The sequence below is a fragment of the Perna viridis genome, chromosome 4, assembly GCF_037379345.1.
Source record: "Perna viridis isolate PV_CMFRI_1.1 ecotype Kerala chromosome 4, ASM3737934v1, whole genome shotgun sequence".
NCBI lineage: Eukaryota > Metazoa > Mollusca > Bivalvia > Mytilida > Mytilidae > Perna > Perna viridis.
In genome coordinates, this window is record NC_142448.1 from 37,566,539 (window position 1) to 37,593,987 (window position 27,449).

The 27,449-nt window shown below is 32.0% G+C and overlaps 1 protein-coding gene across 5 annotated transcripts in view; it reads right to left on the reverse strand.

Moving 5' to 3' along the window:
- Positions 1-2,992: 2,992 nt before the first annotated feature.
- Positions 2,993-27,449, reverse strand: part of LOC148619969 (sulfotransferase 1B1-like) — a 39,027-nt gene continuing 14,570 nt past the window's right edge. Inside the window, exons 1-7 of one of the 5 annotated variants that reach the window (XM_088580423.1) lie at positions 14,268-14,429; positions 13,364-13,441; positions 10,269-10,454; positions 7,997-8,323; positions 6,937-7,037; positions 5,305-5,485; positions 2,993-4,282 (exon numbers count right to left, since the gene is read on the reverse strand). In XM_088580423.1, the coding sequence (XP_088436549.1) occupies positions 4,164-4,282; positions 5,305-5,485; positions 6,937-7,037; positions 7,997-8,323; positions 10,269-10,449 (909 nt within the window). In that variant the 5' untranslated portion in view covers positions 10,450-10,454; positions 13,364-13,441; positions 14,268-14,429 and the 3' untranslated portion in view covers positions 2,993-4,163. Of the gene's footprint in view, positions 4,283-5,304; positions 5,486-6,936; positions 7,038-7,996; positions 8,324-10,268; positions 10,455-13,340; positions 13,460-14,267; positions 14,430-27,449 lie in introns of those variants that run through there. The other 4 variants (XM_088580420.1, XM_088580422.1, XM_088580421.1 and 1 more) reach the window with 4 other exon arrangements.

Consider the following 27,449-nt stretch of genomic DNA (forward strand, 5'->3'; position numbering starts at 1 on the left):
TGCTGACCAAGTTATACGACAAACGAGAGAATTTTTCATTTCGTATAATCAACTTTCCTTTCATCTGTGGTAACATCCCTTCATCAACAGAAGGGATGTTACCACAGATGGAGTTTTCATATCAAATCTCATACGTTATGCCATAGCTTGCGGTAACTGCGCAGACTTATTGTATCTTACAAACAGGCTTCTGGAACAGGGTTATGTTGAGACAAGATTGAAGTTTTTTTGTCGTGATCATGTACTCGTGGATCGTCACGGTGTACCATGAACACTGATTTATTCAACGTGTCTTAGTTTTCCTTCCCTCTTTCGTCTACCTTGGACTTAAATGTAGGGTGACTAATATTCCATTTCTACTCAATTTTTGTCTTTGCCATATAATCAAGTATAGCGATACTTGATTATACTTTTTATAACTCGGCGAGTGTTTCTAGAAAAGCAGAGAACGCTTACCCTACCGGTGCACCTGGTCCTTGTTCCCATTTCAGTGGCGTCCGTGTTGCTCGTTTACTCTCGTTTCTTCGTGTGTATTATTTTAGTTATTTCATGTTTTTTGTTGTGTGTGTCTGTTTTCATGTCTGGTCTTTGTCTACTGAGTCTTGTTTTTTTTTTTTTTGTTGTTGTTTTATGCCTGTTTTTTTGTTTTTGTTTTTGTTTTTTGTTTTTACTTTGTATTTATTTCTTTTTATTGGGGAGAAGGGCTATCAATATTATCATGAATAGTTAACTTGCCATGGAAATTTTCTGAACGTCCACTTTAGAACCGAAATTAAGTACCTGAACCTTAAATGAGCAGATTCTACTGTATTTAATAGGGCCGGACTGTCAGCAACGCCCTTAAAAAGGTGGGTTTAATATATGCATTGCTCATAATCTTAGTTTAGATAGATTTTACGGTAACGTATAAAGGTTTATTTCAACAATGATGATTTAGAAATGATCATAATAGGTGAAATAGAGGAAAGTCGGAAATACCGAAAATTTCTCTTTTTAGCGTAATGCAATAATTGTACCCGCCAGAACGAAAACTAAACTTCAGCATTAAGCAGAAATATAAGGTATGCATTTATTGTTGATGCCCAAAATATGCACTTCAAAGTGTTTGTATATTATGGGAAAGCATTTTCTTTTACACTAAAACCTCTCTTGTAAGGGGAAGGACTAACCAAAAATAAGCTTCCCTAATTTCAAATGATTTATCAGTCTGTTTGATGAAATCAAAATTTAGACGTTTAAGATATGCATTAAATTGTAAAGCAAAATTATTGCAACTATTTTATGGAAATTTAAGTAGCTGTTTTGTATCATGCAAAATCTGAAAAATGTGATACACCCCAAAAAAGCTACATATTTTCATTTTTGTAATTAAGTTGTTTTATGGTTCTATATTATGAAATGTGTTATTATTCATTCAAATCTGCCTGCTCTTAGGAGATAATCAACATTGAAAATCCAATAGATTCTATTGTATTCGAGTGTCATTTACAGAGTCATCTCCCTTACGTTTGAATTCTAGAGTGCATTCTATACAATTTTTATCTCCTAAGAACACGGATCATATGAAAAAACCAAATGTTGATTTCTGTTTACTAAAGCATTTTAAACAAGATATCAAAAATAAAAATATGTAGGCTTTCGAACCATCAATTACATTTTGCATGATTCTTATGTGGAGTGCTACTTAAAAATCTTATTTATCTTGTTTTATTTCTTTCTTTCTTCTTTTTATTTTTGCTATTTTATTTTATTTTATTTTATTTTAGTATTATTTTTTTGTTTTGGATAAATTCATCAAGTTATCAAAATAATCTCAAAATTATCAATTTTGAAAATTATAAACAGAAGTCACAAAGTCCTTTTTTACTGAAGCCTAAATTTTCTTGGGATTTTAATATTGAAGTGTATGCTAAGGTAAAATATTTCTGAATGGGATAGTGTAGATTTTTAAATTTAAAAAAAAAATCGCAATTAACTCTACTTTTTTGTTATTCGAATAAGCTTCCTTGATATAATTATACATGTGAATGTACTTTTTTGTAGAAAGGAGAAGTTTGAAAAAGTGAAAAAACACAACTTTAGAAATTTTGCAATAATAAGGTATATAAAGTGAAAAAAAAAACAAAATGAAAAATTTCTGTTTATTTCTTTGATTCGTAAATGGGAAGTGCCTGATAATCATATTGGAATTGGTGAGTAAGGAGTGCATGGAGTTGGTGAGTAAGGAGTGTATTGTTGTTATCTTAGGTCACGCACTAAGTTACTCCATATTATTATCACACGCGGTATAAACAATCGGGAATTGAAGTACAAGAGTATTTGTACGAATTACAAAAAGGAAAATGATTTTCTTTGAAATAAATTGCAAATTAAACAATGTTCGTAATTTGGAATACAAAAATGCCAATCATATAAATATTGCAAATTTCAATATGCAGTACACGTGTTTCAAGGTAACAAATGTAATCTCTAACCAGCAGCATTCGAATAAAATACATAGAATATCACGTACAATTGAAAGAGTAATCAAGGGAACCAAGGTTATAGCGGTAATTAAAAGAATGTAATCCAGGGACAAAGACCAGACATGGACAACAGATATACACAACAAAGAACATAGAGTAACTAAAATCATACACACAAAGTAACACAAGCAAATGAGCAACTCGGACTCCACTAAAAACTGGGAGCATGGACCAGGTGCACCGGTAGGGTAAGCATCCTCTGCTTTTCTAGAAACAACCGCCGAATTGCTCATAGATAGTAAAGTCCGGGGTAGACGAAAGAGGAAACATCGTACACTTTTAAGTCCGGAGTACAAAAAAAGGATTATTGGCGTTTGAGAATAAGATTTAACCACATGTAATTAAAAATCAACATAATTATTGATATCAATGAATAAGTTTCATCCCGGAACGGCTTGTCGTAAATTGCATGAATTCTCAACTTTGAATGCTTACTCTACGTCTGAAATCAATTCGAAATAAGGTAATTTTGGTATTTTGTGTTTTCTTTTATTTGTTTCGAATCTATACAAGTGATGAGTGACTATAACTTTAAACGTATTATGAAATAAAATACATACAAGTGATAAAGGAAACAAAAACAACAAAGTCAACAAATATAACACTGTAAACTGTGAAATTTTCGAGCAATTGTAATTTTGCCTTAATGGCGGTATGTAATGCAAAAATTAAACAGTTCTAAAACAGTCTCCAACGAACAATAATATAGGATTTAAGGAGGCAAACCGAGGGTAAGGGACACAATTCTAACATGTACAAACCACTGGAACGTTTGTATTCAATATTTTACATCAATCTCATGTAACTATCAAAGTAACTTGGATCGATTTCATTCTGTTTCAAATAAAAGCTTGATGGGCTTTGGTTATAATACAAACATATCACTGATTTCAAGAGTTATTTCCCTTACCCTAGGTCTATCTCTTCAAGGAACGATTACGAATTTATAACTGCCCTAAAATTGACTGACCGCCAAAGCCGCAAAAAAAATGACTGCGCGAATTCTTCTAGGTTTACAGTATCGACATGTAACAAGGTAAGAACGAGGTATATATAAATATTATGCAATGTAACTGAGATATCTCGTAAGTCATGCTTGCTTCGGTTGCAATAAACCGCTTTGGCAAGGCAATATACCTAACTCCAAGGTATTGTCTAACAAGGGAATAATCAAAACAACAGGTGAGTAAATGTCATAAATGGTACATGTATATCTAAATTATTGCACAACAGTTTGGTTTATTTTATAACTGTTTTCCTTTATTTTTTTGTTTTTGTTTTTGTTTTTGTTTTTGCTTTTTTTTGTGTTTGTTTATTTCTTGTCGCACTTTATTTAAGTGTTAAAAATGCATAAACATGTATAAAAATCAATATAAAAAGTGATCAGACGAAGACAGTTGTATACCACAAGAAGAACACAAAGTGAGCTTTAACATCATCAATACACAGCCTTGCCGAAAATTTTGAAAAAATGATTTTATATTTAAAAAAAAATTGATGAATCAGGACAAACTAGTGGTAAATGGCTTTCTAAAGCTGTTGGTAGTGAAAAAAAAACTTTTACGAACTGTTGTTCATAATTCAAAGATAAAGTGTGGACAATTAGCTATATTGCTTCTAAACTAGAATTAAAACAAATTATGGTTTCTTGATGTACCGCTGAATAATTTGTGAGTCTTCTTTCTTTTGATGCATAACTTGATCAAATATTTCGGCTTGCTCTTCTGTAAATTTATTCTTCCAATCTCCCACAATCCCTGTGAAGAAATAAAATTAATTATGTCAAGATTATCGAGATTTTAATATTGATCTTGGTAAAACATTATTTTCTGATGTAATTATACTAACAAAATAAGAAAAAAAAAACTTTGTGTTGAATTTTCTATCTTAACTAAGTTCAATGTATTAAAAATACGTTGTGTTTTATATCCCTGCTTAATATAAAATATGAGATGTGGTGTGATTGCCAATGAGACAGTCACCAAAACCAAAACAACGAACAAATAAACATCTACAGGTCACCACACGGTCTTCAGTGATAGGCAGAACCAATACCATAATGAAACAGGAAAGGACCCAAACGAAACTGGAGTGAAACTACTAATAAAAGACGAAAATAGACATTATCTATAGAAAAAAAAAACGTAAAACGAATATCAATGAACATTAAAAACAACGACAACCACTGGACTACAGGATTATGGTTTGGGACAGGCATATAAAATATGTGGCAAGGTTAAACATGTTTGCTAGCTGTCAACCCAAACATTTGTATAACTTGTTTGAATTGTTTAATGTATACATTGTGATCACAGGTTGTGAAAAACCCAGACGGCTATGTCAGGCCTTTTTTAAGGAAATATAAGAATCTTCTAAATAATGTAAAAATTAAGCTAATTACAAAGTTCCAAACAGCGTCTGACGTTCGAAATTGACTGTGAAGGTGGTAGCCAGTCCTCTAGGAAAATTCAATAATCTTACAAAGACAAATTAACGCGACGTTAAAGAATTTAAATGACGTTAGAGTTGAATGTTGTGACTGCGAATTTTGTCAAGCCTGTGTGCAGTGATTAGTAAGAGAGGAAAAAACTTTCTGAAACCATGAACCTTGTTGCATGTGATCTTATTCTATTTCCACATATTTTATATTATTTCAAGCTGATAAAAGCGTTACAAGTATATGAGGAAATGCACTGTATGACCTGTGTTCTAATAAGGGGTAGGCATCGATACGTGCAATGTTTTTTCCTAGTAATAATGAACAATGATAATACAATACCTTTTCTAAAATAGGGATCTGTCCCGTCGTTACTTAACGCCGAAAATTTGTTACCGACTGCTTTCAATTTTTCTGACTTGAAATTGTCAAACTGCGTACTTGAAACGATCCCTCTTATGACGTCATCACTTGTGTCCAATTCAAGGAATTCTGAGATTCGTTTTATTTCGTTGAAACAGTCCTGAAATTAATATACGTTTATATGATTTTTGCACGAGCTAGTTGTCATTTGTTTTTGTGATAAATGATTACAGATTTTCCATAAAAGAATACTATAATAAAAATTGGAAAGAGCATACCATCGTGAATGGTTAAGAGCGCAAAAAAAATAATGAATTCCGTGTACGAATTAAAGGATGTAGACCTCTTGAAATCAGTGATATGTTTGCATCATATTTAATTTCACCAAAGCCTAACAAGCTTTTGATTGAACCAAACTGAAATGAAGTTAATTTGATGTTTACACAAGATTGATGTAAAAAGCTGAATACAAACGTTGTAATGATCTAGGTCTACCTCCCCGATCTCAAAGCGTTCTAGACACGAGTTATTTTAGTTATTCACTATAACCAATTGTTTAAGTCTGTCCTATTTGTTTCATAGATTTTCCTCAATAATTTATCGTTATTTTCAAGTAGATATTAAATTTTGTGATTGGCGAATTGATATTTTATATCATCAGACTTCATGTCTGTTACTCTTATCCGAGAAAAACTCTTAACCCAGACATTTAACACTTAACCTAGACATATTCAAGGTTGCAATGTACAAATGCGATTGAAATGCACTATTTCATATACAAAGTTGACCCAGTAAAGGTGAAACTTGGTGCAAACGTGAAAAAAATCATTCGGGTAGTAGAGTATTCGTACCTACAGAGATAGATGCAAAACCTGTATGGGGAAAAAAAAGTGTAAATGTATGCTTTGAGCTATCCGGAAAGACTCGGAACCTCATATGAATTTGATTATCCCGTCTGTACCATCTTTGTGAAAAATGCATAGATTCACACGAACTTTAACAATTTAAATCTTTGGAAGAAGAGCAGATTTTTTGTTACAAATTTAGCATGTCTGCTTACTTTTCCTGTTAGTTTTAGAATGAATATAAATGAAAAAGTTTGTTTTGGAGAGGCACCCAAAATTTTCATGAAAATTACAGATTTTGATATAAAAAATATCTATCATTTTCATAGATCTCCATAATGTTAGGATTTGAAAAATGTGTACTTGTTTATAAGAAAAAAAATTGGACGTGCTTGTTTGAGTGTCATGATATGATCTTTTTCCACAAATCGACATTTAATTATCATCTTTGACCTGTCTATAGAAAACAAACAAAGTGATCTGATGTTTTATTTTAAATATGAATTATATGAAATTTATCAGAGATAACCTCTGCCAAAGATATATATATATATATTTTCTATTATTGCTATAAAAAGGCAAAATAGTTTTCCCGTTGTATATTCACGTTTATCTTAGTGCATAAATTTGCTTTTTTATATTTATTTAATTATACTGCAATAAAATCATTTACTGCTTGAAATGAATGTCTTTATGCAAGACAGACAGTAGGACATGGTCTACCACTTGAGTACCGAATTCATGTCTTGTTCGTTATAATACATACGTGATGCAAATCTTCATAACACACAAATAACACTGGATATTCTGATCTGCTTTTCAGCTCTTCCCAACTGTTGATGTGTTCGAACCAAGAACCATAACCCACTTCAAATATTAAGAAAACAGCAATCCAGAGATGAGATTTTAAAATTATGCATTATCTTTTTCAGTTTTTTATTGAATTTTGCTGTTTATCTTTATATTTTCGGCAATGAATATGTATTTGTCAAATTTCAATATGGCCATATATATATGATGACATTGTGTTAGGCTATTTATTTTTGTTAATTCAAAAGCTTACTGAAACAGGAGTAAAACATCCTTGAAAATGGAAAATAACATTTTTTACACCGTTTTTATTTTTCATTTTGTACACAGCTTCATTGTGTGAAACATGTTAAAGCAACAAACTGCTAGTTCAGACACATACTGTACAAACATTACAAATCGTTTCAAAATTATTCAAACAAAATGGCGTTTGACAGTCGGAGAATATCCCGTAAAATCGGGAGCTTTTTCATCATTGCAAGATGGTTCTTGGAATTTCTAAAAGAGATGTCTGCAACGTGTCTAGTTGGACACTTTCGTTCTCGGTGTAAATGTTTTATTTAAAATTAAAGTTCAGCAAAACGGTGATACTTTTGATTCCAGAACGGGTGTTCAAAGAATATTATGTGGACAGAAGGTGTTTGCTTGTATAAATTATTGAAATATGCTGTAAACGTAATAATTTTGGCAGATTCTCTCCAATAAACATATTTGAGGGAACTGATTGTCCAGGTTTTGAAAAAAAATGTGTTTTATTGTGTAAAAAATTCGTCTTAAAAGATACAAAAATGAGTTTGTAGTATTTTATATCCAAACATTTTTTTAAAACATTTTATACTGTAATATCAAATTGCACTCTTCAAATGTTTGTTACAAATGTCTGCAATTGTCATGTATATACGTTCTATATGCGTAATACTCGTCTAGTTTGGGTGTACTAGCAAGTGCCTTTTTTGTAAGCACATACTGATTGAATATTTTAATGCTTATGTTATGATTAATTCAACTACTGGTACCTTTGCCTTCGTGAAAAAGAGGTAAAAAACTCGCCCAAGATCCTCTGTACTGACACCACTTATCATTTATCTTGACCATGAAAGAATGTAGAGAAACAGCGACATCCCGAGGGTTTCTGACTCCGTACACTATTTTACTTCTACGCTCGAGGAAGCTTCGAGGGAGATATTTTGGTCGCATGTGTGTCTGAAGAACCCTAGGTGATGGTAGTTCGTCTAACCGCTCAACACTGTTTAGTTCTAAGTTTGATGTGTCAAAAATTCGCTTCTGAACATCCGTTTTGTTGCTTTGTAGTAGACAAACAATATCCCATAGCCATAATGTTCCTGAAATGTAGCACTGTAATCATTTAATTGTCGGCATCAATTTTAGTAATTTGTGAAAAATTAATTTCTTCTTTTAATATAAATAACATGGCTTTCTCAAGAGAATATTTTTTGGCATTTTGTTGTGCGTTTGAATTCGTGGCTTGCCTGAACCAAAACATAAAATGCAAAATTGATATATCATCAAAACAAACCATACAACCTCAATTCAAATTACTCGTCGACATACATGAACAATTTAAAAGCAAACAATAAAAATCGGTTTCTTATCAAAACAAACAGTCAATTTTATTTAAAATCAAATTCAAATCGATCAATATGTATTGGCAACTAAAAAGCCAACATAGAAGAAGAAAGCAAAACAAAGAAAAGAACGAAGCAAATCAAAATTAAAGATTAAGTAGACACCGTTCCAAAAACATGCTGATTTATAGGTAAACAAACATTAACGCCGCCACGAAAATGTAGTACGAGACATTGATTTTTTTCGAAGCTTGTTTGTTGACTATTTTTTAAAGCTATTCAGCGAAATGTTTATAGAAATAATTGCAAATTCTATATGTAGATTTAAACGAATACCGAAACCTGAGTAAGTCTGCCTTGTGATAGTAAGTAATACGCCAAATACAACGTTTGCTAAAATGTATCACGGCTAACATGAATCTGCTCAAAATATGACAATTTTTCAAAATTTTCGCTGTTCCTACGATAAGTTTTACGATAATGCATGAGTTTATATATAATTACTCCAAATTATACACAGGATGGTTACATATATAACCGTCATGGAATATATGAATCACATCTTGAAATTTGCATGTCAAATTTTATACTAAAACAGCAGGCTCATCATTTAATCGAAATTTCAACGGCCATTTCTTGTTTTTTTTTCTTGAATATGGAGGTATTTTTTTTAGTTTGTTCCTTTCAAACCAAAGGGAAATAACAAAATGTGTTTCACCAACTTGCCTGGTGGCATTTTTATTCTGCCTGTGTTTGCATTGGAATATACTGAGAGCAATTTACTGTATTGGAAGCGGCTGATTTAGCGCACTAGCTATTAACCTTGGTATAACCCATCGTGCGGTTGTGTTCAACTTTTCAGATTTTGCCTTGATATTGCCATTTGTTTTAACTATTGCATTTGGGGTTGCCGATCAGATGTTTTGTTTTTCCTTGGAATTTTTGTATTAACATAAAAATATTCAACCAAGTACCAACTTTTGATCTGATCAAATCTTAATTTTGCTTTTGAACTCTTATATTTTGATCGGTCAATACTTTGGAATTTCTTTAACACTGTAATGAAGAGAGAAAAAACTGTTTGCTATGTATTGAAGTCGCTTCGTTTTTCATATCATTCGTCCATTCATTTTTCTTGAACCTATTTTCATTTCTTTTCCAACTAAAATTCAGAAAGTTGCTTTCGTTCAAGCCAGTTGAAAATCATATTTCTCTCATGGAGATTGTATGACCGATATATCTAAAAACATCTATTGTATATAGCTTTTAATGTTTAAAGCAAACAAAAATCTTGTATTTTATCATCGACAATTTCGTTTTCTTTTTTTACTTTTTTTAAATGTAGAAGTGACTAATATTCCATTTCTATTCATTTTTGTCTTCGCCATATAGGATACTTGATTATACTTTTATGAGCAACTCGGCGGGTGTTTCTAGAAAATCAGAGGACGCTTAACCTACCGATGCAACCTGGTTCATGCTCCCAGTTTTTAGTGGAGTCCGAGTTGCTCATTTGCTTTTGTTACTTTGCATGTATGATTTTAGTTACTTTATGTTCTTTGTTGTGTATGTCTGTTTTCCATGTCTGGTGGTTTTCCCTGGATTACATTCTTTCGATTGGTTCCCTTGATTACTCTTTTACATGATCAAACGATTTCAAGACTGTAACTTCCCTACATTACATGTACTTTTATTCAAGTACCTGATTTTGGATAGGTACACAGTAAGATATCGTCATCTCTAGTCTTCCAGTTCTGTAGCTTATCCAGGTGATCAGGTTGAGTTGCCATGAATTCAGGGAAATAATTGCCACTTCCATCAATCCATAATTTATACTTCTGATGATCTATATCTTCAATCTCTTCTAAGATATTATAATTCATGATGCCTGGAACAAAAATATTTTTATCGAAAATTTTGTGAAAGTTCTAAATATTAAAAAGCACATATTATGTTAGAGTAGGCAGAAAGAAATGCTTGGTTTTTTTTTACTCTATGCAGGATTGTACCGCTGAACTGCGGTCAATACACCTAGACACAAATACCAGTGAAGAGATAACATGACAATAAATGCAATGAGACTATTTGATTTTTGCAAAACACATATTTTGTTTTCTAGATAAAATGTCAATACAGTGTTATTTACTGAACACGGTCGGTTGGTACTTCCGTTTCGCGAGGTAAATGCAACAACTTTATGTACAAATTTGTTTAAAAACTAACTGTAAGAATTTCTAGGAGATAATGTGGCAATAACTTCGCGGAAGTACTCAGGAAGATTACTCAGAAAATATGCACAAAAGGATCAATTTCATGATTTAATGTGTGCGTTTCCGACGTTAACATAATGATTTCGACAAATTATTGCATACGCATACATCTGATACAATAAAGTCGGAATTAGAACCACTCTTTCTTTCTAATGTAGCATAGACGGCTGGTAAAATATGTAACTATTAGGGATAGCAACGAATAATTCAATTTCATATGCAACACGCTTTCTGATTGGATAAAAATTTTGTCCATCATCTCACAGACCAAATTTGTAATGGGACTGTGATGTAATCATCTTTTTTTTTTGCTGATTTACTACTTGAATTTGATTCTAAAAACGAACGATAAGAAATGACTATTTGATTAGTGTGTACCACGAGATTGAGGTTATTTCATCATAGACAAAAAAAACAGTCATTCCTTAAATACTCGAGTGTTGGAGTACTCGATCGAAAGGCCAACTACTCGCGTCCGATTTAAATACACATGTGATCGTTTGAATTTTTAAGCATCTTCATGCAGTTCCTTAATTAATACACATTAATACAAATTAATAGCGTATAAACAGTTCACTAACTTGGCAAGATTGAAAGGTGTTTATGTACCGACCAACATTCACATGGATCAGTAGCCGTAAATATGTAATTGGTATAAAATGAACATTCATTGCTCTTCAATATGATAAAATATTGTTTCTTTCACATCATTTTAAGTCTATTTGTTCTGACAAATTATTGGACTTCATTAACTTAACGATGATTTGTAATATGTCTCTTATTTGGTACATAAACAATTTATACACAAAATGAAACTATGTTCAGTTGTTTATTGGTGAAGGTAGAGAATGCCAAGGTCATTGTTCTGTGATAATTGTTTTCCATTAACATGTAGGGAGATGTCATCAGTGTTTCACTTGTATATAAAAGTCATTAACAATAATACGGCATCTAAACAATGTCATTATTATCACCAAACGTTGAAATTTTATCCGAGTACTCGAGTACTCGCGAGTATCATAACGGAGTACTCGAGCATTAAATTTATTAAATTAAAATAGTATTAAATACGACGAGAGAAAAGTGTATTTCTCCATCAAAGACCAAAATTGGTCTGAATTAGTAAAGATAGTGAACTACTGGCTTCCAATTCGGTTCATCATTTTCGGTATATTTCAAGACAAATGGACAGCATCAAATTGCAACCAGTCAAAATCCGAAAAATCGGTAGTCAAAACAGTACAGAAGATATGAACAATAAAGAAGTGAAAATAAAACATCATCAATACAATTAACATTTAAATCTTACAGTAACTCTCGAATTTAATGGTCTTGAACTTGTGTGGAGGGTTCGTCAAGTTCAAAATGAAATATTTAAGATATACAAGTAAAAGATGATTTGTAGACATTATGTACATTTATCATCTATAATTTGTCTGTCAGAACAGAATATTCTTCAGGAAGATATGGATATTTGAAAATTATTTAGGCAAACTTTTTTTTCTTATTACCTTGGTCAAAAAGCTTGTCACTTAGGCAACGGTGGCGTCATAAAAAGTCAGAATTACTTTGACATACCTTAACTACTGAGAAAAAAAAACTATATGCAGGGCTAGCTTTTTTATCACTGCACAAAGAGTAAAATTAATTATTTTAAAAACACAGTCGTCTCGTTTATAATATACATGTATATTTTTTGTACTGAGATGACTACTGTCGTCAAATTTAAGGTGAATGTCTAACTAGAAGTTCAAGTTAGGCTGAATCGCCCACCTGGTTAACTCTCTCCTTATATGAACACGTGAGGAATGAGACAGGAAAGGTTAAAATCAACTGAATTGTCAAATGCAGGAAATGCTTTTAATAGATTTTCATGACCAGAACCAGATTTTGGCTAACGGCAATATTTTTGGAATAATTTTCATAAGCCAGGTGAACTAAAAATGACGAGGAGGAAGCTGTGTCAGTAGTTCAATTCTCCAAATATAATTATTAATGTAGAGAACATCGTCAATACATGTATATTGAAATGCGATATTAAAGGATCTAGCCGCTCTAATCTCTTATTTTGGTGAGCCGTACAGACAGCTCTTTTGTTGAACAAATAGATGATTTAGCAATGTACTTTTGCTTGAATTGATTTTTATGTAGGTTTTGAATCTAGTACAAATAAGGTAAGTCCTCAGACTGCGGATCCAGGAGGCGACTGCGATGACGAGAAGTCATGTAAGTTAGGTCAAGAAACGTTTAAACCTGCAGAGCCCTTTTTGAACTTAAGAATTGGTTCGTTTTAGAGAAGAGTTCGATTTAACAAGATTCAGTTTGTGGCAGTACGTTTTGCTCTAATTCAACTTTAAATTTAAAATACACAAAGAAACAAACTTTGATACGTTAAATTTTAATTTGCGGCCCTAATTGACTTGTTCCATATGTATGAAATGGTGAATTGAACTTTCTATCATTCCATATGTATTTCAATCTATGTCTGATGAAAAAATATCTACCTGTCAGTAGTTAAGTTAACTACCTAATGAAGTTCATCTGGTAATGTTCATTCAATCAATGGTAGACTAAATCTGTAACTTGAAGTTAACGATGTCACTCGCTGTAATACCAGGGTATTATTGAAGTTTACCAATATCGCATTTGAAAGAGGTATGACTTCAAAGAATGCCAACATTTTATACACATTTAAAGATTACAAACATGCAAAATACATTTTTTTTATTAATTAAGTTCTTAATTACAGGTAAATATCATAATTTTACAGTAAAATTATACATTTTAAGTAATTAGCCATATATAATTACACTTATCACAATACACGTATTTTCCCATTGCTAATCAATTTAATCCAAAAGTGCTAACAAGGCTGAAATAACAAAAAAAAAATGGAAATATCACTAGCCGCACTTCAATTTCCCCTTTTTAATCTAAGGAAATATTTTTATATCGATTGTCATAATAACCAAACAGGTAGGTTCGTTTAATTAACTATAGTAAACCCTGACTAAAACAAGCACTGAATAACTCGAAAATCTGTCTAAAGCACATACTTTTTAAGTCCTTTTATATAAATTTTAATGTATTTTGGACCTTGGTAAACCGAACACCTGTCTAAACCAAACCAATTTTGAAAGGGGTTTAGTTTACACTGTACATTCGGCTATACAGAAACGTCACTTGTAGCGAAGTAGAGGTGTGCGTATGCGTGTTCGTGTGCGTGTGTGTGTGTTTCACTCGCATTTTTGGTTTTCGTTCGTAATCTTTGTTACCCATTCATATTGTTGTACATCAAAATACATTTTATAAATTTAAATATTAAGAATCAAAATGTGTTAGATTGATATTACTAAATAGTAGAAAAAATCAAATTTGAAAAAATGAATTAACTTGATACATAATATTGCATGAAATTAAAAATAACTTACCTTTTCAATAGTTATGTTTACAGAAATATTTTCCAGTCCATGTAATTTCAAGCATATAAATATTCTTGATGATATTCATTTTATAGTTTTCAATTGTCACGTGATTTTAAAAGAAAATTTCTGAACTTTCGTGTTACTGCCATATGCACTAAAAAGCCAAGTAGAACTCCAGTTATTTCTATTATTCGGACTAGGCGACCGCTACCCTAGTGAACGTTTACACTCTGTTAATTGATCCGGGTTATCAAAACGATAAATATGCATGATATTTCAGCACCCTTACTCGTGTCAATCGGTTCACACTGTTTTTGTAAGATTAGTTTTACTACAGTCATAGTAGTACTTGAAGTATCACAAGCATGTGAAGTTCTTCAAGTCTATTAATTTTCTGTTAAAAGAATAGTATTACTACCATGATAGTAGTTTGTATCAAAAGGCTGTGAACCTCTGTAGGCCTATTCATTTTGTATGTCAGTATGTGAATTAAAAATTTAATCATAAATATATATATACTTTAACATTATTTTTTTGCTGTTTTGATAATTCAAATTGTGTCCATATGTTTGTGTTTTTTTTTGCACGGTTTTGTTTTCGCCCCTAATTATTTACAAGGTTTCTTTTATTATGCTGAGTGATATTTTTGTTTGCTCGACTTGTTTGTTTGTTTTATCTATTCATTTGTTTTTAGTCCTTTTGTTTTTTTTTAATTATGTATTATGTTTCGTTTTGTTTTTTTTAATTATGTATTATGTTTCGTTTTGTTTTTTGTTTTGTTTTGTTTTTGTTTTGTTTTGTTTTGTTTTGTTTGTTTGTTTGTTTTTGTTTTGTTTGTTTGTTTTTTGTTTTGTTTTTTTATTGTTATTTTTGCTTTTATCATCATCTGCATACTTATATTATTGTTTGTAGTTATATTAAAACAAGTCCACTGGTGGAATAGGGAGAGGGTCCCCATATTGTTGCAAATATTTTGTGCAAATTTGCATGGGATGAGTAAATTATATCGCCGTCGTTGTAACCTGCCATGCTATTTAATGATTTTTTTGAAATTACAAAATCTACAATGAAAATTGACATATAAACACAAACAACACACAAGAAGTAACACAAATCAGGCTAGAAGCCTTGCAAAAAGACTGTGATCAATTTTACAATTTTGTACTGATAAATAACAGTGTGGCGTTAATGTTTAGAATTAATTCAATACTTAAGTTTTTTTTTTTTTAAATTGACCACTGTATTTTATAACTAGTGTGAAATCTTCATTGTAGTTCTCACAGTCAGGTAACTACAGGATTAAAGGCTGAGATTTAATTCGCAATAGAGTCTGTTGATTAAAGAAAAGCAAATCATTTACATGGAAACTCGATTGAATGGGTTAAATCAAAAAAATGAATTCTGAAGGAATAAGTTAGTTTTTACTTTTTTCGCAATGAGATTCTTTACAATATTGCCATTCGTAGTAACAAAAAATAGAAATGAATTTCTTCACACACTTCTGTGATATTCCGGGCGGTAAAATAGCTTTTTGAATTGGCCTCATTCATAGTAAGAATTCTTGGGAAAATGGAATGTGGCAAGTCGTGACGTAAAACTAGTTGCAAGTTTCGACGTCATAAAAGAAATTAACCTTGTGACGTCATACTTTCACACGTAGGACTTTTTTGTAAAATTGGTCAATTAAGCAAAATACAATCGAAATTTAAAAGAAAAGAAATAAAATATTATTGATTGATTGTGGTTTTATTTTTGTGCAAGGTGTTTAATTCAGGACGAGGTCGTTTGAGCAAACTAGTCGGACACATATTGTGCTATCTGACGGAAGAAATAGCCCACAGATAGTTATGTCCCCCAATCGGTCAAACTTTTCTAAACCGAGTCAAGTAGTCGTCTGTCAATCTCCTATATGCGGCGTGCTTGGTAGAGAAGCAGTGACGCCAGTTGGTATGGCTCGGTCGATGATCCAACCAACGACCGATCTCCTTTATTTGCTGCGATCATGCTATAACGAGACACAAAGGCAGTTAAATACCAATAAGGTAAAGAAATAAAAATCATGACATATTTAAGAAATGAATCACAGAAACTCCATTTTATAATTGTTTTACCACGAACTGGCCATTTATGTCGCATTGTTTTCTGCCGAGCGACAGCGGGGGGTTAAATAACGACACAAATGACCAGCCCTTGGTAAAGAATGATCAAATACATCGATTTTCCGTGATTTATTTCGATTCTATTAGAACTAGTTTCTATTTATTTTTGAATAGACGCAGCCTATGTGTAGCACAAAATGTTGGTTTTGTGTTTTATCTCCTTTTTACCACCACTGTGTCTAAAAAGCTTAGAAACACGTCATATTAGAGTTCAACCAAAGAGTTTCATTGGCCAAGCGAATCACTTTATCATATTAGTCTAAATTCAAATTCGAAAAAAAAATATGAGCTTTAAATATCATTTATGCTGAATAAATAGTAAACTATGATAAGTGGATGGAATTTAATACTTGTTTATTAAAATGTTTTACAAAGACCAAACGAATTAGATACCTATCATAAGTAAGTCCTAGAAGACTTGGGGCGACTCGACTGTCGGCTGGATTTCCAATATTTTAAAATTCTGTATTTGCACCAAATTATTTGCACAGCAAACTGAAATCATTGGTTCTAAGGCCATTGATTGAATTGTGAGTAAGTTATTTATTTATTATTTATTATCGTTTCTGTAGAGTATGTAAGTCTCCTTCTAGTTTTATTTTCTTTACCGGATTTTCCGGCGTAGAATGTATTGAAAACCGAAGACCGATCTGCATTTTATTGTATACTTCCGGGTACTCGAAACGTATAACAATGCCAAATCTTCTATTTTATGTTTTTCTTAATACCTTTATCATGTAGAAATAGATATTTGTCATTTTTTATCGGTATTTATTACACAAAAAGATGTTTTGCCTTTAACATTGAACTCAATGCTCTCTAAATGACAAATCTCCATGCTTTTGAATGGAAGACTAGGACCCATTCTCGTGAAATCACGGGGTAACACGACGAGACTTACATACCCTATTACTTCAACATGCTCATGTTGAACTAGCAGTCGTTGGCTACCGTAGAGTATTTTATTTTGACTTCTTCCTCTATTAAAGAATGTCTTAACAATTACCAAATTGCTATTTTTATCTTTCTTTCTTTTCTCACTACACTATTTTTCCTTTAAGATTGACATTGTAATCGTGTTGAACTTGACATTGCGGTACTGAAAATACGAAAATGTTTAATATTATCGTTTCCATTAATACAACATGATCATGTTGAACTAAGAGTCTTTGGCTGCCGTAGAGTTATTTTATTTCGGGCAAAAGAATTCACTCCGATTCCAACAGAGCTTTATGAAGGGCTGCAAGTAGAGATACTGTAATTCATCAATGAATATCACGGTTAGCAAGAACAATCTTAATGATTATTTAAACAGTCAAGGTTAAAAGAATTGAATTCATACTAAAACAGCTATGTCATTCTTAACTTTAAATATCTACTGTCCCATTTATTTAAAATAAACGTATAAACAGAAGTTAAAGTAGATTTACACCGAATGACGTATACTCATTGCCTTCTGTTGGGTTAAAATGCGTTTAATCTCGTAGTAAAGTATTTCATTATAAATATATTTGTACTCATTGAATTCAGCAGAAATGTATATCGCCGTCTGTAGTATTTACATTTGGTGTTGTTTCATGAATGAAGTTCAGAAGTTCCAGGTGCAAAAAGTTTAAATTACAATAAAGATCTCCTTTTTTCCTTGGAACCAGATTAGAGTTCATTAAGTCAAAACCTTATGCTAACAGAACAAATTGTTTTATATTATACAAGTACGTGCAATAATTTATTATGACTTACAGCATTCAGTTTTGTTTTGTTTCTAGTAGAATCACGAAAGGCTTTGACTTCATGATTTAATACGGCTAAATAAATCTAGTATACTTTGAGAATGATAAGTTTCGTAAATAAGTTTGTTTTAGACGATCGCTATATAAAAACAGAAAAGAAACGTTAAAAAGAAGTTTTATTTTCAAAAACTATTATTATAATATTCCTACCTTTATAAAAATGTATTTCACCCCATTTTAACAAATAATATCAGTTATGATTCGTAATGAAGAAATTTTTATAATTGAAATTTTCAAAAGAAAAAACCAAAATTTACTCCGTTCATTAAAAATATATCTACTCCATTCTTATTTCTAGTTCTTATTTTGTCATCCCTCATTTGAAAGATAAAGACTGTCCCACTTTTCTTGATCAAATCGACCGGGGTGATGATCATAATCAGTTTTGCTATGATTATGATAATGATTAATTATCATGACCATGATCAATGTGACCATAATCAGTCTGAAGATAAATATGACTAAATATAATAAAAATATCATAGTACAAAATTATAGTTGAAAGGAACATTAATGCAGATCCCACAAAATTAGGCTATTCGTTTGGACAAGTAAACAATACGGCGGCAGCACTGTTTGACCATAAATGAATATGGCCAGGGCAATGATCATGGTATTTGTTCAAAACTAAAACTGTCAAGACAATGATAACAGATTCTGATCATGTTTATAACAAAATACATTTTATATGATTCTGTTTCAAATGAAAGCCTGATTTCAAGAATTACTTCCCTTACCTACCTCCTTAAGTATTACTGGCTGTAAGTACAAGTGCTGTGAAGTACACTAGCTTCTAGAGGAAAGTTTTAAAAAAAACTTGAGAGTGCTTATTTCGTTGTCCTTAACAACCCATTTATAGCATTGGTGGTATATTTTGAAGTATCATTGGCACAACTATTGATATAAATACATTATGATTTTTGTAGGTTGCATGTCAATGTTGTCGAGTTGTGTTTCCAAATATATTCACGATTATCAGTTAGGTAAATACGCTTTGGTATAAATATCTTATGTACTTATCTGTCTTAGAATCGGGCAAAATGTGCATAAGGTGTGGCAAATGAAGAAAAAAGACGCGGAGATTTTTTTTTTTTTTTTTTTTGGCATTATCCAAGAATTTTTACCTCATAAGCTCTAAAAACTTCAGTCAAAGTATTCCTGAAATACGCTATGGAAAAAATTTTCCCGCACTTTTTCCCTATATAGGCAGTAAAGAAATCTGTATCTACGTAACAGATATTTCTAGGGAAATTTTAATACCTTTTCGGTTGTTTTCTAGATGTACTGGAAATAGTTTAGGCAAACTAACTAAATTGGGAAAAATGATATGCCATCCATTGCCTGGTTCTTACGCAGAATGGTACTTATAAACATAATGTTATCTAGCCTTACCTTCCATTTATCAATACAGTGCAAGGTCTCAGGAAATTTTAAAATGTATTTTTAACGTTTTGAATGATATACGACGTACTACTTCGAAAGAAGGTCGTCATTTGACATACTATCACTAGACGTCTTCTGTTTCTGAAACACATTTCAATCACAGAAATCAGCCTTTGAAAAATAAATAGAATATTGAAATTTCCGAAAAGGAAAGCAATATAAACTGAGCTTTGACAAATATTAATTGACAACGGGTTTGAATATTTTACAGCGTTTCGAGAGAACTGGTAATCACTGACAGCACGAGTGAGAAAAAAATGTCTGTCATGTAGGTGCAGTTTGGCTCTTCTTATAGGTTTCGAGGCTGATCTATACGAATTTCCCGTTTTACTAATACCACTGCTTCTGGTTGCAAAAAGAAATTTCGCGCATCTATTGCAGATCTCAATTTTCAAGCTTACGGATGTTTTCTAGTAAACACAGATGAGACGAGTGATGTAGATAGAATATTCATTGATACACGTCAACATATTCTAAACCCATTAACTAAGCAAAGAGTAATCGAGGGTACCAAGATTCTAGCAGAAATCAAAAGAATGTAATCCGAGGACAAAGACCAGACATGAAAAACAGACGAACACAACAAAAAACATAAAATAACCAAAATAATACAAAGTAAAAAAGTAAATGAGCAACTCGGACTACGCTAAAAACTTGGAGCATGGACCAGGTCCAACGGTAGAGTAAGCGTCCTCTGCTTTTAGACATATAACCCGCTTTTGTCCAACTATTAGCATTCACTAATATTTAATTAACCCTCAGTCATAGCATTGGTTAGCTTTTTGGCAAGCTGCTTGCTTTGATTACATCTCCTGTGTGAAGGGTATATTTCTTCAAGCTACTGAAACATCATAGGTATTCTGGTTCCTGGGACTACAATCCCACAATCCTACTAGCAATACACTCTCACGAGTTATATTTGTATATGTGTAACATACTGAATATTGCGATCGAGAACCCGCCTATATATAGTCGTCCTAGTGACGGAACGTATAAATTGAGGTTGCGATTGTATATGACATAAGTTCCCTGATGTGGATATTACCACTACCACAGCAATACTCAGTACTAATCCCAACTTATTTATGCAAATTAGTATAATCCAGCAAAAACAGTAGTTTGTGGATTTGTAGTGAGTGTGCTAATGCCTTGTTAAATTGTTGACATTCTGTAAGGCCAATACGAAATTAAAGTATGACCTCAAAACCACTGAGGGTCTGGTATATCAGATTGACAGGAAGTTAAATGCTTGGCAAATACAAATTGGAACTACTCAACTCGTTACACACAAGTGTAGGGGAAATTATCGAGCACTTCCGGTTGTGCAATTTATTGAAAACTTTGTCGGCAGACAACTCGTCCAAATTTACTAGGATGTGGGATTTACTGAATATAAGTGACATATTAAGTGACATATCTGTCGATAAGGCCTATCTAGTTCGTAACGTCGTCCTCTTACAGGCTAACCATGTCTCATATAAAAGCAATATAAAGAAAGAAATTGGTGGTAATGAATTCGTTTTTGTAACAGAGAATTAGTAAACATGTATCATCGGTAAGAATCAAGAAATAATAGAGTAAAACAATAGTTTTGTATATGTCATTTACATTGAATGTTAACTTGACACAGCATTTGAAACAAATGTATGCATTAATATATCACCTTTCGCAAATATTAGTATATGTGACATATAAAGTATAGTATCTTTACGATTGGCGTATTTAAACGGTATTTAACCCCGTGTCATATCAATTGTTTTGCTTTGACATTACGTACCTTTTGTTCACTTATATTCTAAATACCAACCTATTTTGAACAGCGAGTCTAGTGTCATGTTCAACAGGCAGGCAGGGTTCGCTATCATATATGACAAATGGACAACAAAATGTAAAGATGTGAAAAAATAAGGCAAAACTGTCAAAAAGATTGGGGGTATTAAGTGTAAGTGTTTGTAAAAATCAGGCAGTGGGTGAAACATGGTATGGAGAAACCCATGATTTTGATAGTGTAATTTGATTATTGGCACCATCAGAATCAAGGAGAATGACAAGATTTTCCATTTCATGCTGAACATTTGAGTTGTAATTTCGTTGAAATGCACTGAAAATGAACATTTCAAGGGCAGATAACTCCGTCAAAAATATCATTTTTCTAACATGCTATTGAAAAAGTTCTTAGCAAAGCCAGTGATGCAGTGATCAAATAATGGCATTTTCAAATAGAGAAAGTATCCGTGATTAATATTACTTGTCAGGTCGGTGGGGTTTTGACATGCATGTTTCAAATTTTTCCAATTGTGCCTGATTCTTACAAACACTTACACTTTAGACTTGAAGTAACCCCAATATAATATCTTTCTAATGTCCCGAACGTGTGTACTTCCGAGTTTGTTGAGAAAAAACTTAGTACGACTTGATTGTAAAATTACAAACCTAGAGTCAAAAAATTACATCATGTAAAGGGATGCTTTTGCCGTAATTTACAAATTCATGAAAAAGGATACAAAGTAGTCCATTATTGTTAAATATTCAAATCTCCACGTTTTCCACCAAAATGCCTTTTTTATTTGTATTGCAAATACTTTTTAGACAAAACATGTGCATTTTTTGTTTAATGGAAGAAAGTTGGCGTTCCTTTTTCCCTGAAAACCAAATTATTTTCTAAAACATTTAACAATTTACAATAAGATACCCACTATATTATGACGTCATGGTTTGTCATAGAATCAAAATTAAGAAGACGGATTTTACAGAAATTTGCCACTTTAAACCATGGAAAATGTCATACGAACAAATGATGTTAAAATTTCGCCGTTGCGATTAGTTGTTGAGTGATTGTGTCGTATTGTCTGGCAAACCTGGTTGGTCGAAAGCGACAGTGTGATATTTTTTTACGTTCTCCGGTAACAACTTATGATTTAAAAAACGGACCATCGCTAAAATTTCTTCTACGACGGATGGCAAATGTCAAGCAGCTAAATGTTAACTAGGATTCATACCTAAAAAGGCATTATAATTCGTGAATGTTGAATGTCGCAAAATACAAACTCGCTTTATATAATTTCAACAACGTAAACATTCGGGACAAATGTTATTTTAGTTTCAATGCCACTGTATTTACCTTATTTTCTAATGATTCTTTAAATTTGATATACAGAGAAACCTATTTAAACCAAATCTTGTTTAAACCGGAAACCTGCCTGAACCAGACATCTTTTGGGGTCCTCTTTATGACGGTTCTGGTAGACCAAAAGCTTGTATAATCCGAACATACGTTTTAGTTCAGATAGGGGTTCGGTTTAGTCAGGTTCCATGTCCATCACAAACTTAACATACTGTACATTGTAGAACACTCAAGGGGGAAGACTTAGGGTAAGAGACACAACTCTTCCAAATCTTTGGAACGTTTGTATTCAGCATTGTACATCAATCTCATGTAAGCATCAAAGAAACTTGGATTGATTTCATTATGTTTCAAATGAAAGCTTGATAGACTTTGGTGAAATTGAATATGATACAAACATATCACTGATTTCAAGGATTATGTCAAGACTTACATGGTGAAACCTGTTATATACAAACCTATGCAAATTCGAACGTCTGACAAAACCAGACATTTAATGCCATTAATTCCTCTTATATCAAGTTTGTCTACTAATGTTTATCTATTTTATCGATGTCATCACTCTGTAAATAGGAATAACATAAAGGGCAAGAGAATAAGACTTGACATTTTACTTTTACCTATAAACATACATAATATTTCGATATAATGATAAGAATGAAAAAAAAACAGCACTAAAAGGGAAAATGTGCCCCGGTAGCGGAGGTTTTTCTTTATAATGCTCAGGCTTTTATCTTTAAAATATCATTTTGGTATATTGAGTAAAAATGTTATTGGAATGCACTGAAAATTAAATTTTAAACGCAGAGAACTACACAAACCTCACTTTCCTAACATTCTATGGAAAAAATTCTGAGCAAATCAAATGATGGTGAGATCAAATAATAGTCTTTTCAAATAGAGAAACCATCGTTGAGTGAAATTATTGTAAGGGTGGGTTTTTCACATACATGTTTCTGATTTTTACACTTAAAAATAATCAAAAAGCTTTATTCAGATGATGTTTTAGCCGTGTATCGGTCGGTTACACTATCCGAGTACGACAAACACTGGTGACCCTTTCCATTCCTATAATCATTACGAGTTGTGCCTTGTCAAGTATTTTCCATTTCAATGACCTCGGTTGTTACGGGGTTCTACGGAAAGCATGAATGAAACCTCAACAATGAATTAGCTTGAGATCTTGAATGCCTAGTTTTGAGCACCTTGGTATATTTTATAAATATTAGTTGTGTCATATATCCATTTAAAGGACAAGTTTTAATATAGAAAAATTCGCCGAACTGTTTGGATAAGTTGAACAGGTGCAGAATAAATGAAATATTTTTGTAGTTTACTAAGAATGAATTAAAGTAACAATTACAATAAAACCTGTTTATCGGAAACCTGTCTAAATCAGACACCTTTGCAGTCCCTTTTTATCAGTTCTAGTGGATTAAGAACCTGTATAATTCGAACATCTCCCATAACCGAGCAAAAGTTTCTGTCTGAAAGAGTTTCAGGTTTTACTATAAATGTTACTTTTTTATTTAGAGACTGAAAAGGTACATCATTTTGAAAGCACTGAGTGATCAGTGAAAATGTATGAAATAGCTTTAAACATGCACATTTGTATTGCAAAACACCATCTGCTCATATTAATTTCGTAAATTAAGCTAGATACTTGGTTTTGGAAAGTTCCCAAAGATGACCACCTGTTTTACTTTGAGGTAGGGTAGGCTTGGCTTTAAAGTAAACGTACTTTTAAAATAATATACAACATGAGGTTCATCAAAATTCATAAGAGGAATTATATTCCTTGTTATGAGGGAGGGGACAGGGGTACTTTATCCCCGCTTCCCTTCCCTTAGGCCTCCGCCTCCCGACCTCCTGACCACTGTATCCTGACATTTCATTTTACTCAAGGATATTGTTCCCAACATATATAATATTCAACCTTCAACCATCGATTCCCGTCCTTTAGCCCCTACATCCCCAACCCCAGAGTCCACTCTCCCTGTTTTAATTACAGCAGAATATTGCTGGCTGCAGGTTACATGCAACAAATCGATTTTTTTAAATTTTATTAATGTAAAAACAGTAGGACCTAGACTTACATTTTTGTTTAAACTTTGTAAAAAAATTGATAAAATTCTAAACGATCCTACTTGGTTTCTGTTATCTTCTCCAAATGTGTTTAAATATTTTATAAGACAAAAAAGTGAATTTCAATAATAAAATGTTTGACTACAATCATTTATTGGAAAAGTCCTGCGTTTCCTGAATTGATTACTGAACTCATAGATGTTAACAAACTGAGAAATGCTTAAAAAATTTAGTGAGGGCAAAATTAATGAAATACACAAGTTATGAAAAAAAAACAATTTAATAGTATTAAGTAGTAAGTTGAGAATATATGATAAAATCAAAAATGTAACAATATATAAAGTTAAAAATTATTTCAACAATCTATAACAAGTCTGCCTGGTTATAGGTAAGCTTTTCTATTATCCTCAATATGTAGTTCGGCTAGGGTACTAGATTTGGCTGTTGTCCACCCCCTATCTGAAACTATATGAAGTGGCCATCTTCCCATCCGAGATCAAAATAATCTGTACTTCAGGAACCGAAAAAGTACGTCATGCGCATTTTGCATTTGGTGAAAGTTTCAACTTGCGTCATTTATCCGTTACAAATACGAGAAAAATACCGGTATTTAAGTAGCACTCCAGCTAAGGATCATTCAAAACGTGATTAATGGGTAAAAAGCATACATATTTTTATTTTCGATATTTTGTTTGAAATGTCATAGCAAACAGAAATAAACATGTGGTTTTTTTATATAACCCGTGCTCTTAGGAGATTAAAATTAATTAGAATGCACTGTAGATTTCAAAATTAAGGGAGATAACTCTGTAAATGGCGCTCAAATAGAATAGAATCTACTGTATTTTCAATGTTGATTATCTCCTAAGAGCAGGCAGATTTGAATGAATAATCACACATTTCATAGTATAGACCCATAAAACAACTTTATTACAAAAATAAAAATATGTAGCCTTTTTGGGGGTGTATCACACTTTTCAGATTTTGCATGATTCTTATAAAGACAGCTACTTCAATGTTCTAAATTTAGAGATAAAAACTAAATGTTCAAATAGATTGAAATGATTTGTACAGAATTTTTTTCATCATAAAAATATAACTCATTTCAATTTGTATGAAACTTACTTAATACGATGGTGTTCATTGAGTACATATTGCATCAACCGACTTTTAGTACTTTAAAAAAGCTACCATTTAATTGAATTTAAAACCGTTACTTCATGTAAGATCTGTGATGTAAATGAATATTTTACTCCAAATAGACACTATCTTCAACCAGTCTTTAGCTTATCATATGATACATCAAATCTGAATGATTGATGATGTAGATGTACCAAAGAAAAAGGTTCAAAATCCTGGCATAGTTTTGTCGCTTCAAAAGTATTTAATTTTCAACAAATGTGAATTTAATATCACTGTAATCATTGCAATAACATTGGCTACCAAGTACAGAATTAAGAATAGATGTACTCTTTTTTTTAATATTTTAGGAATATTGACACTGGCTTAATGCAAGTTCAATTCGATCAACTTTCGAAATGATAATATATAACCATTAGATCACATTATAGTACTGAAACTGTTCCGTTTAAAACATATATTTACAAATTGTCTTGAGTCACACCTTTAGGTAATGATCTATGTCTTAGATAGTTTTGAATATATATGGCATTTAAAAAATACGTTGTTCGAGTTACTATAATATAATGTAAGTGAAAGCATTTCGTATAAAAATGTTAGTATCATAATTGTATCAATCAGAATTACTCGCTACACTGACAAATAACCTCGGACGCAGAAAGGAGAATTTCTTCTTGAACTATTTGCTAGAATTGTAGTGTTACGCATGCCAAAGTAGTTCTATCCATCAGGTGACGCTAAGAATTTTAGTTAGATATCAAAAGAAATAAAGAACACTAACACTTACAAGATTTTTTACGTGAAGATTTTAGCTAAAAAGAAATGGGGAAATTTTCAACCAGTTTAGTTGTAATCGGACATTCCGTTCAAGGCATACTAAGTTTTTCCCATAGTAACGAGAAAGGCCGGGAAGTTCCAATTTCTGAGTGTATCCATAATTATGACAGTGTAATTAAAGTTTTTTTTCACTTTTAATGAATAAAAATGCACTTGACTTCTCAACCACAGGGCGGTGATTACATTTAAGCGGAAAACCAATTATTCTTGAATAAAAAATATCTTCACTCTCTATGGTAAAATTTAGATTCAAATCGTATTCGCTATAGCTCTAAATTGGAATTTATTTTGTTCAAATCTAAACAATAACTGTTAAGTACTTCTCCGTCTAAGAATCGGGCAAAATGTGTATAAGGTGTGGCACATTAAGAAAAAATACACAGACATTTTATTGCATAACCTCAAGAAATTACTGTCAAAGTGTTTGAAATGTTTGCCTTTTTAAAATATTGATAGGACACATTTAGTTGCAATGCACTATGGAAACATGGCGGAAAAATTTTCCCGAACTTTTTCCTTATATAAGCAGTCAAAAAATATCTACATCATCGATACTTCAGGATAAACTTAAATAGCTGTTCCGCTGATTTCTAGATATGTTGAATGTATT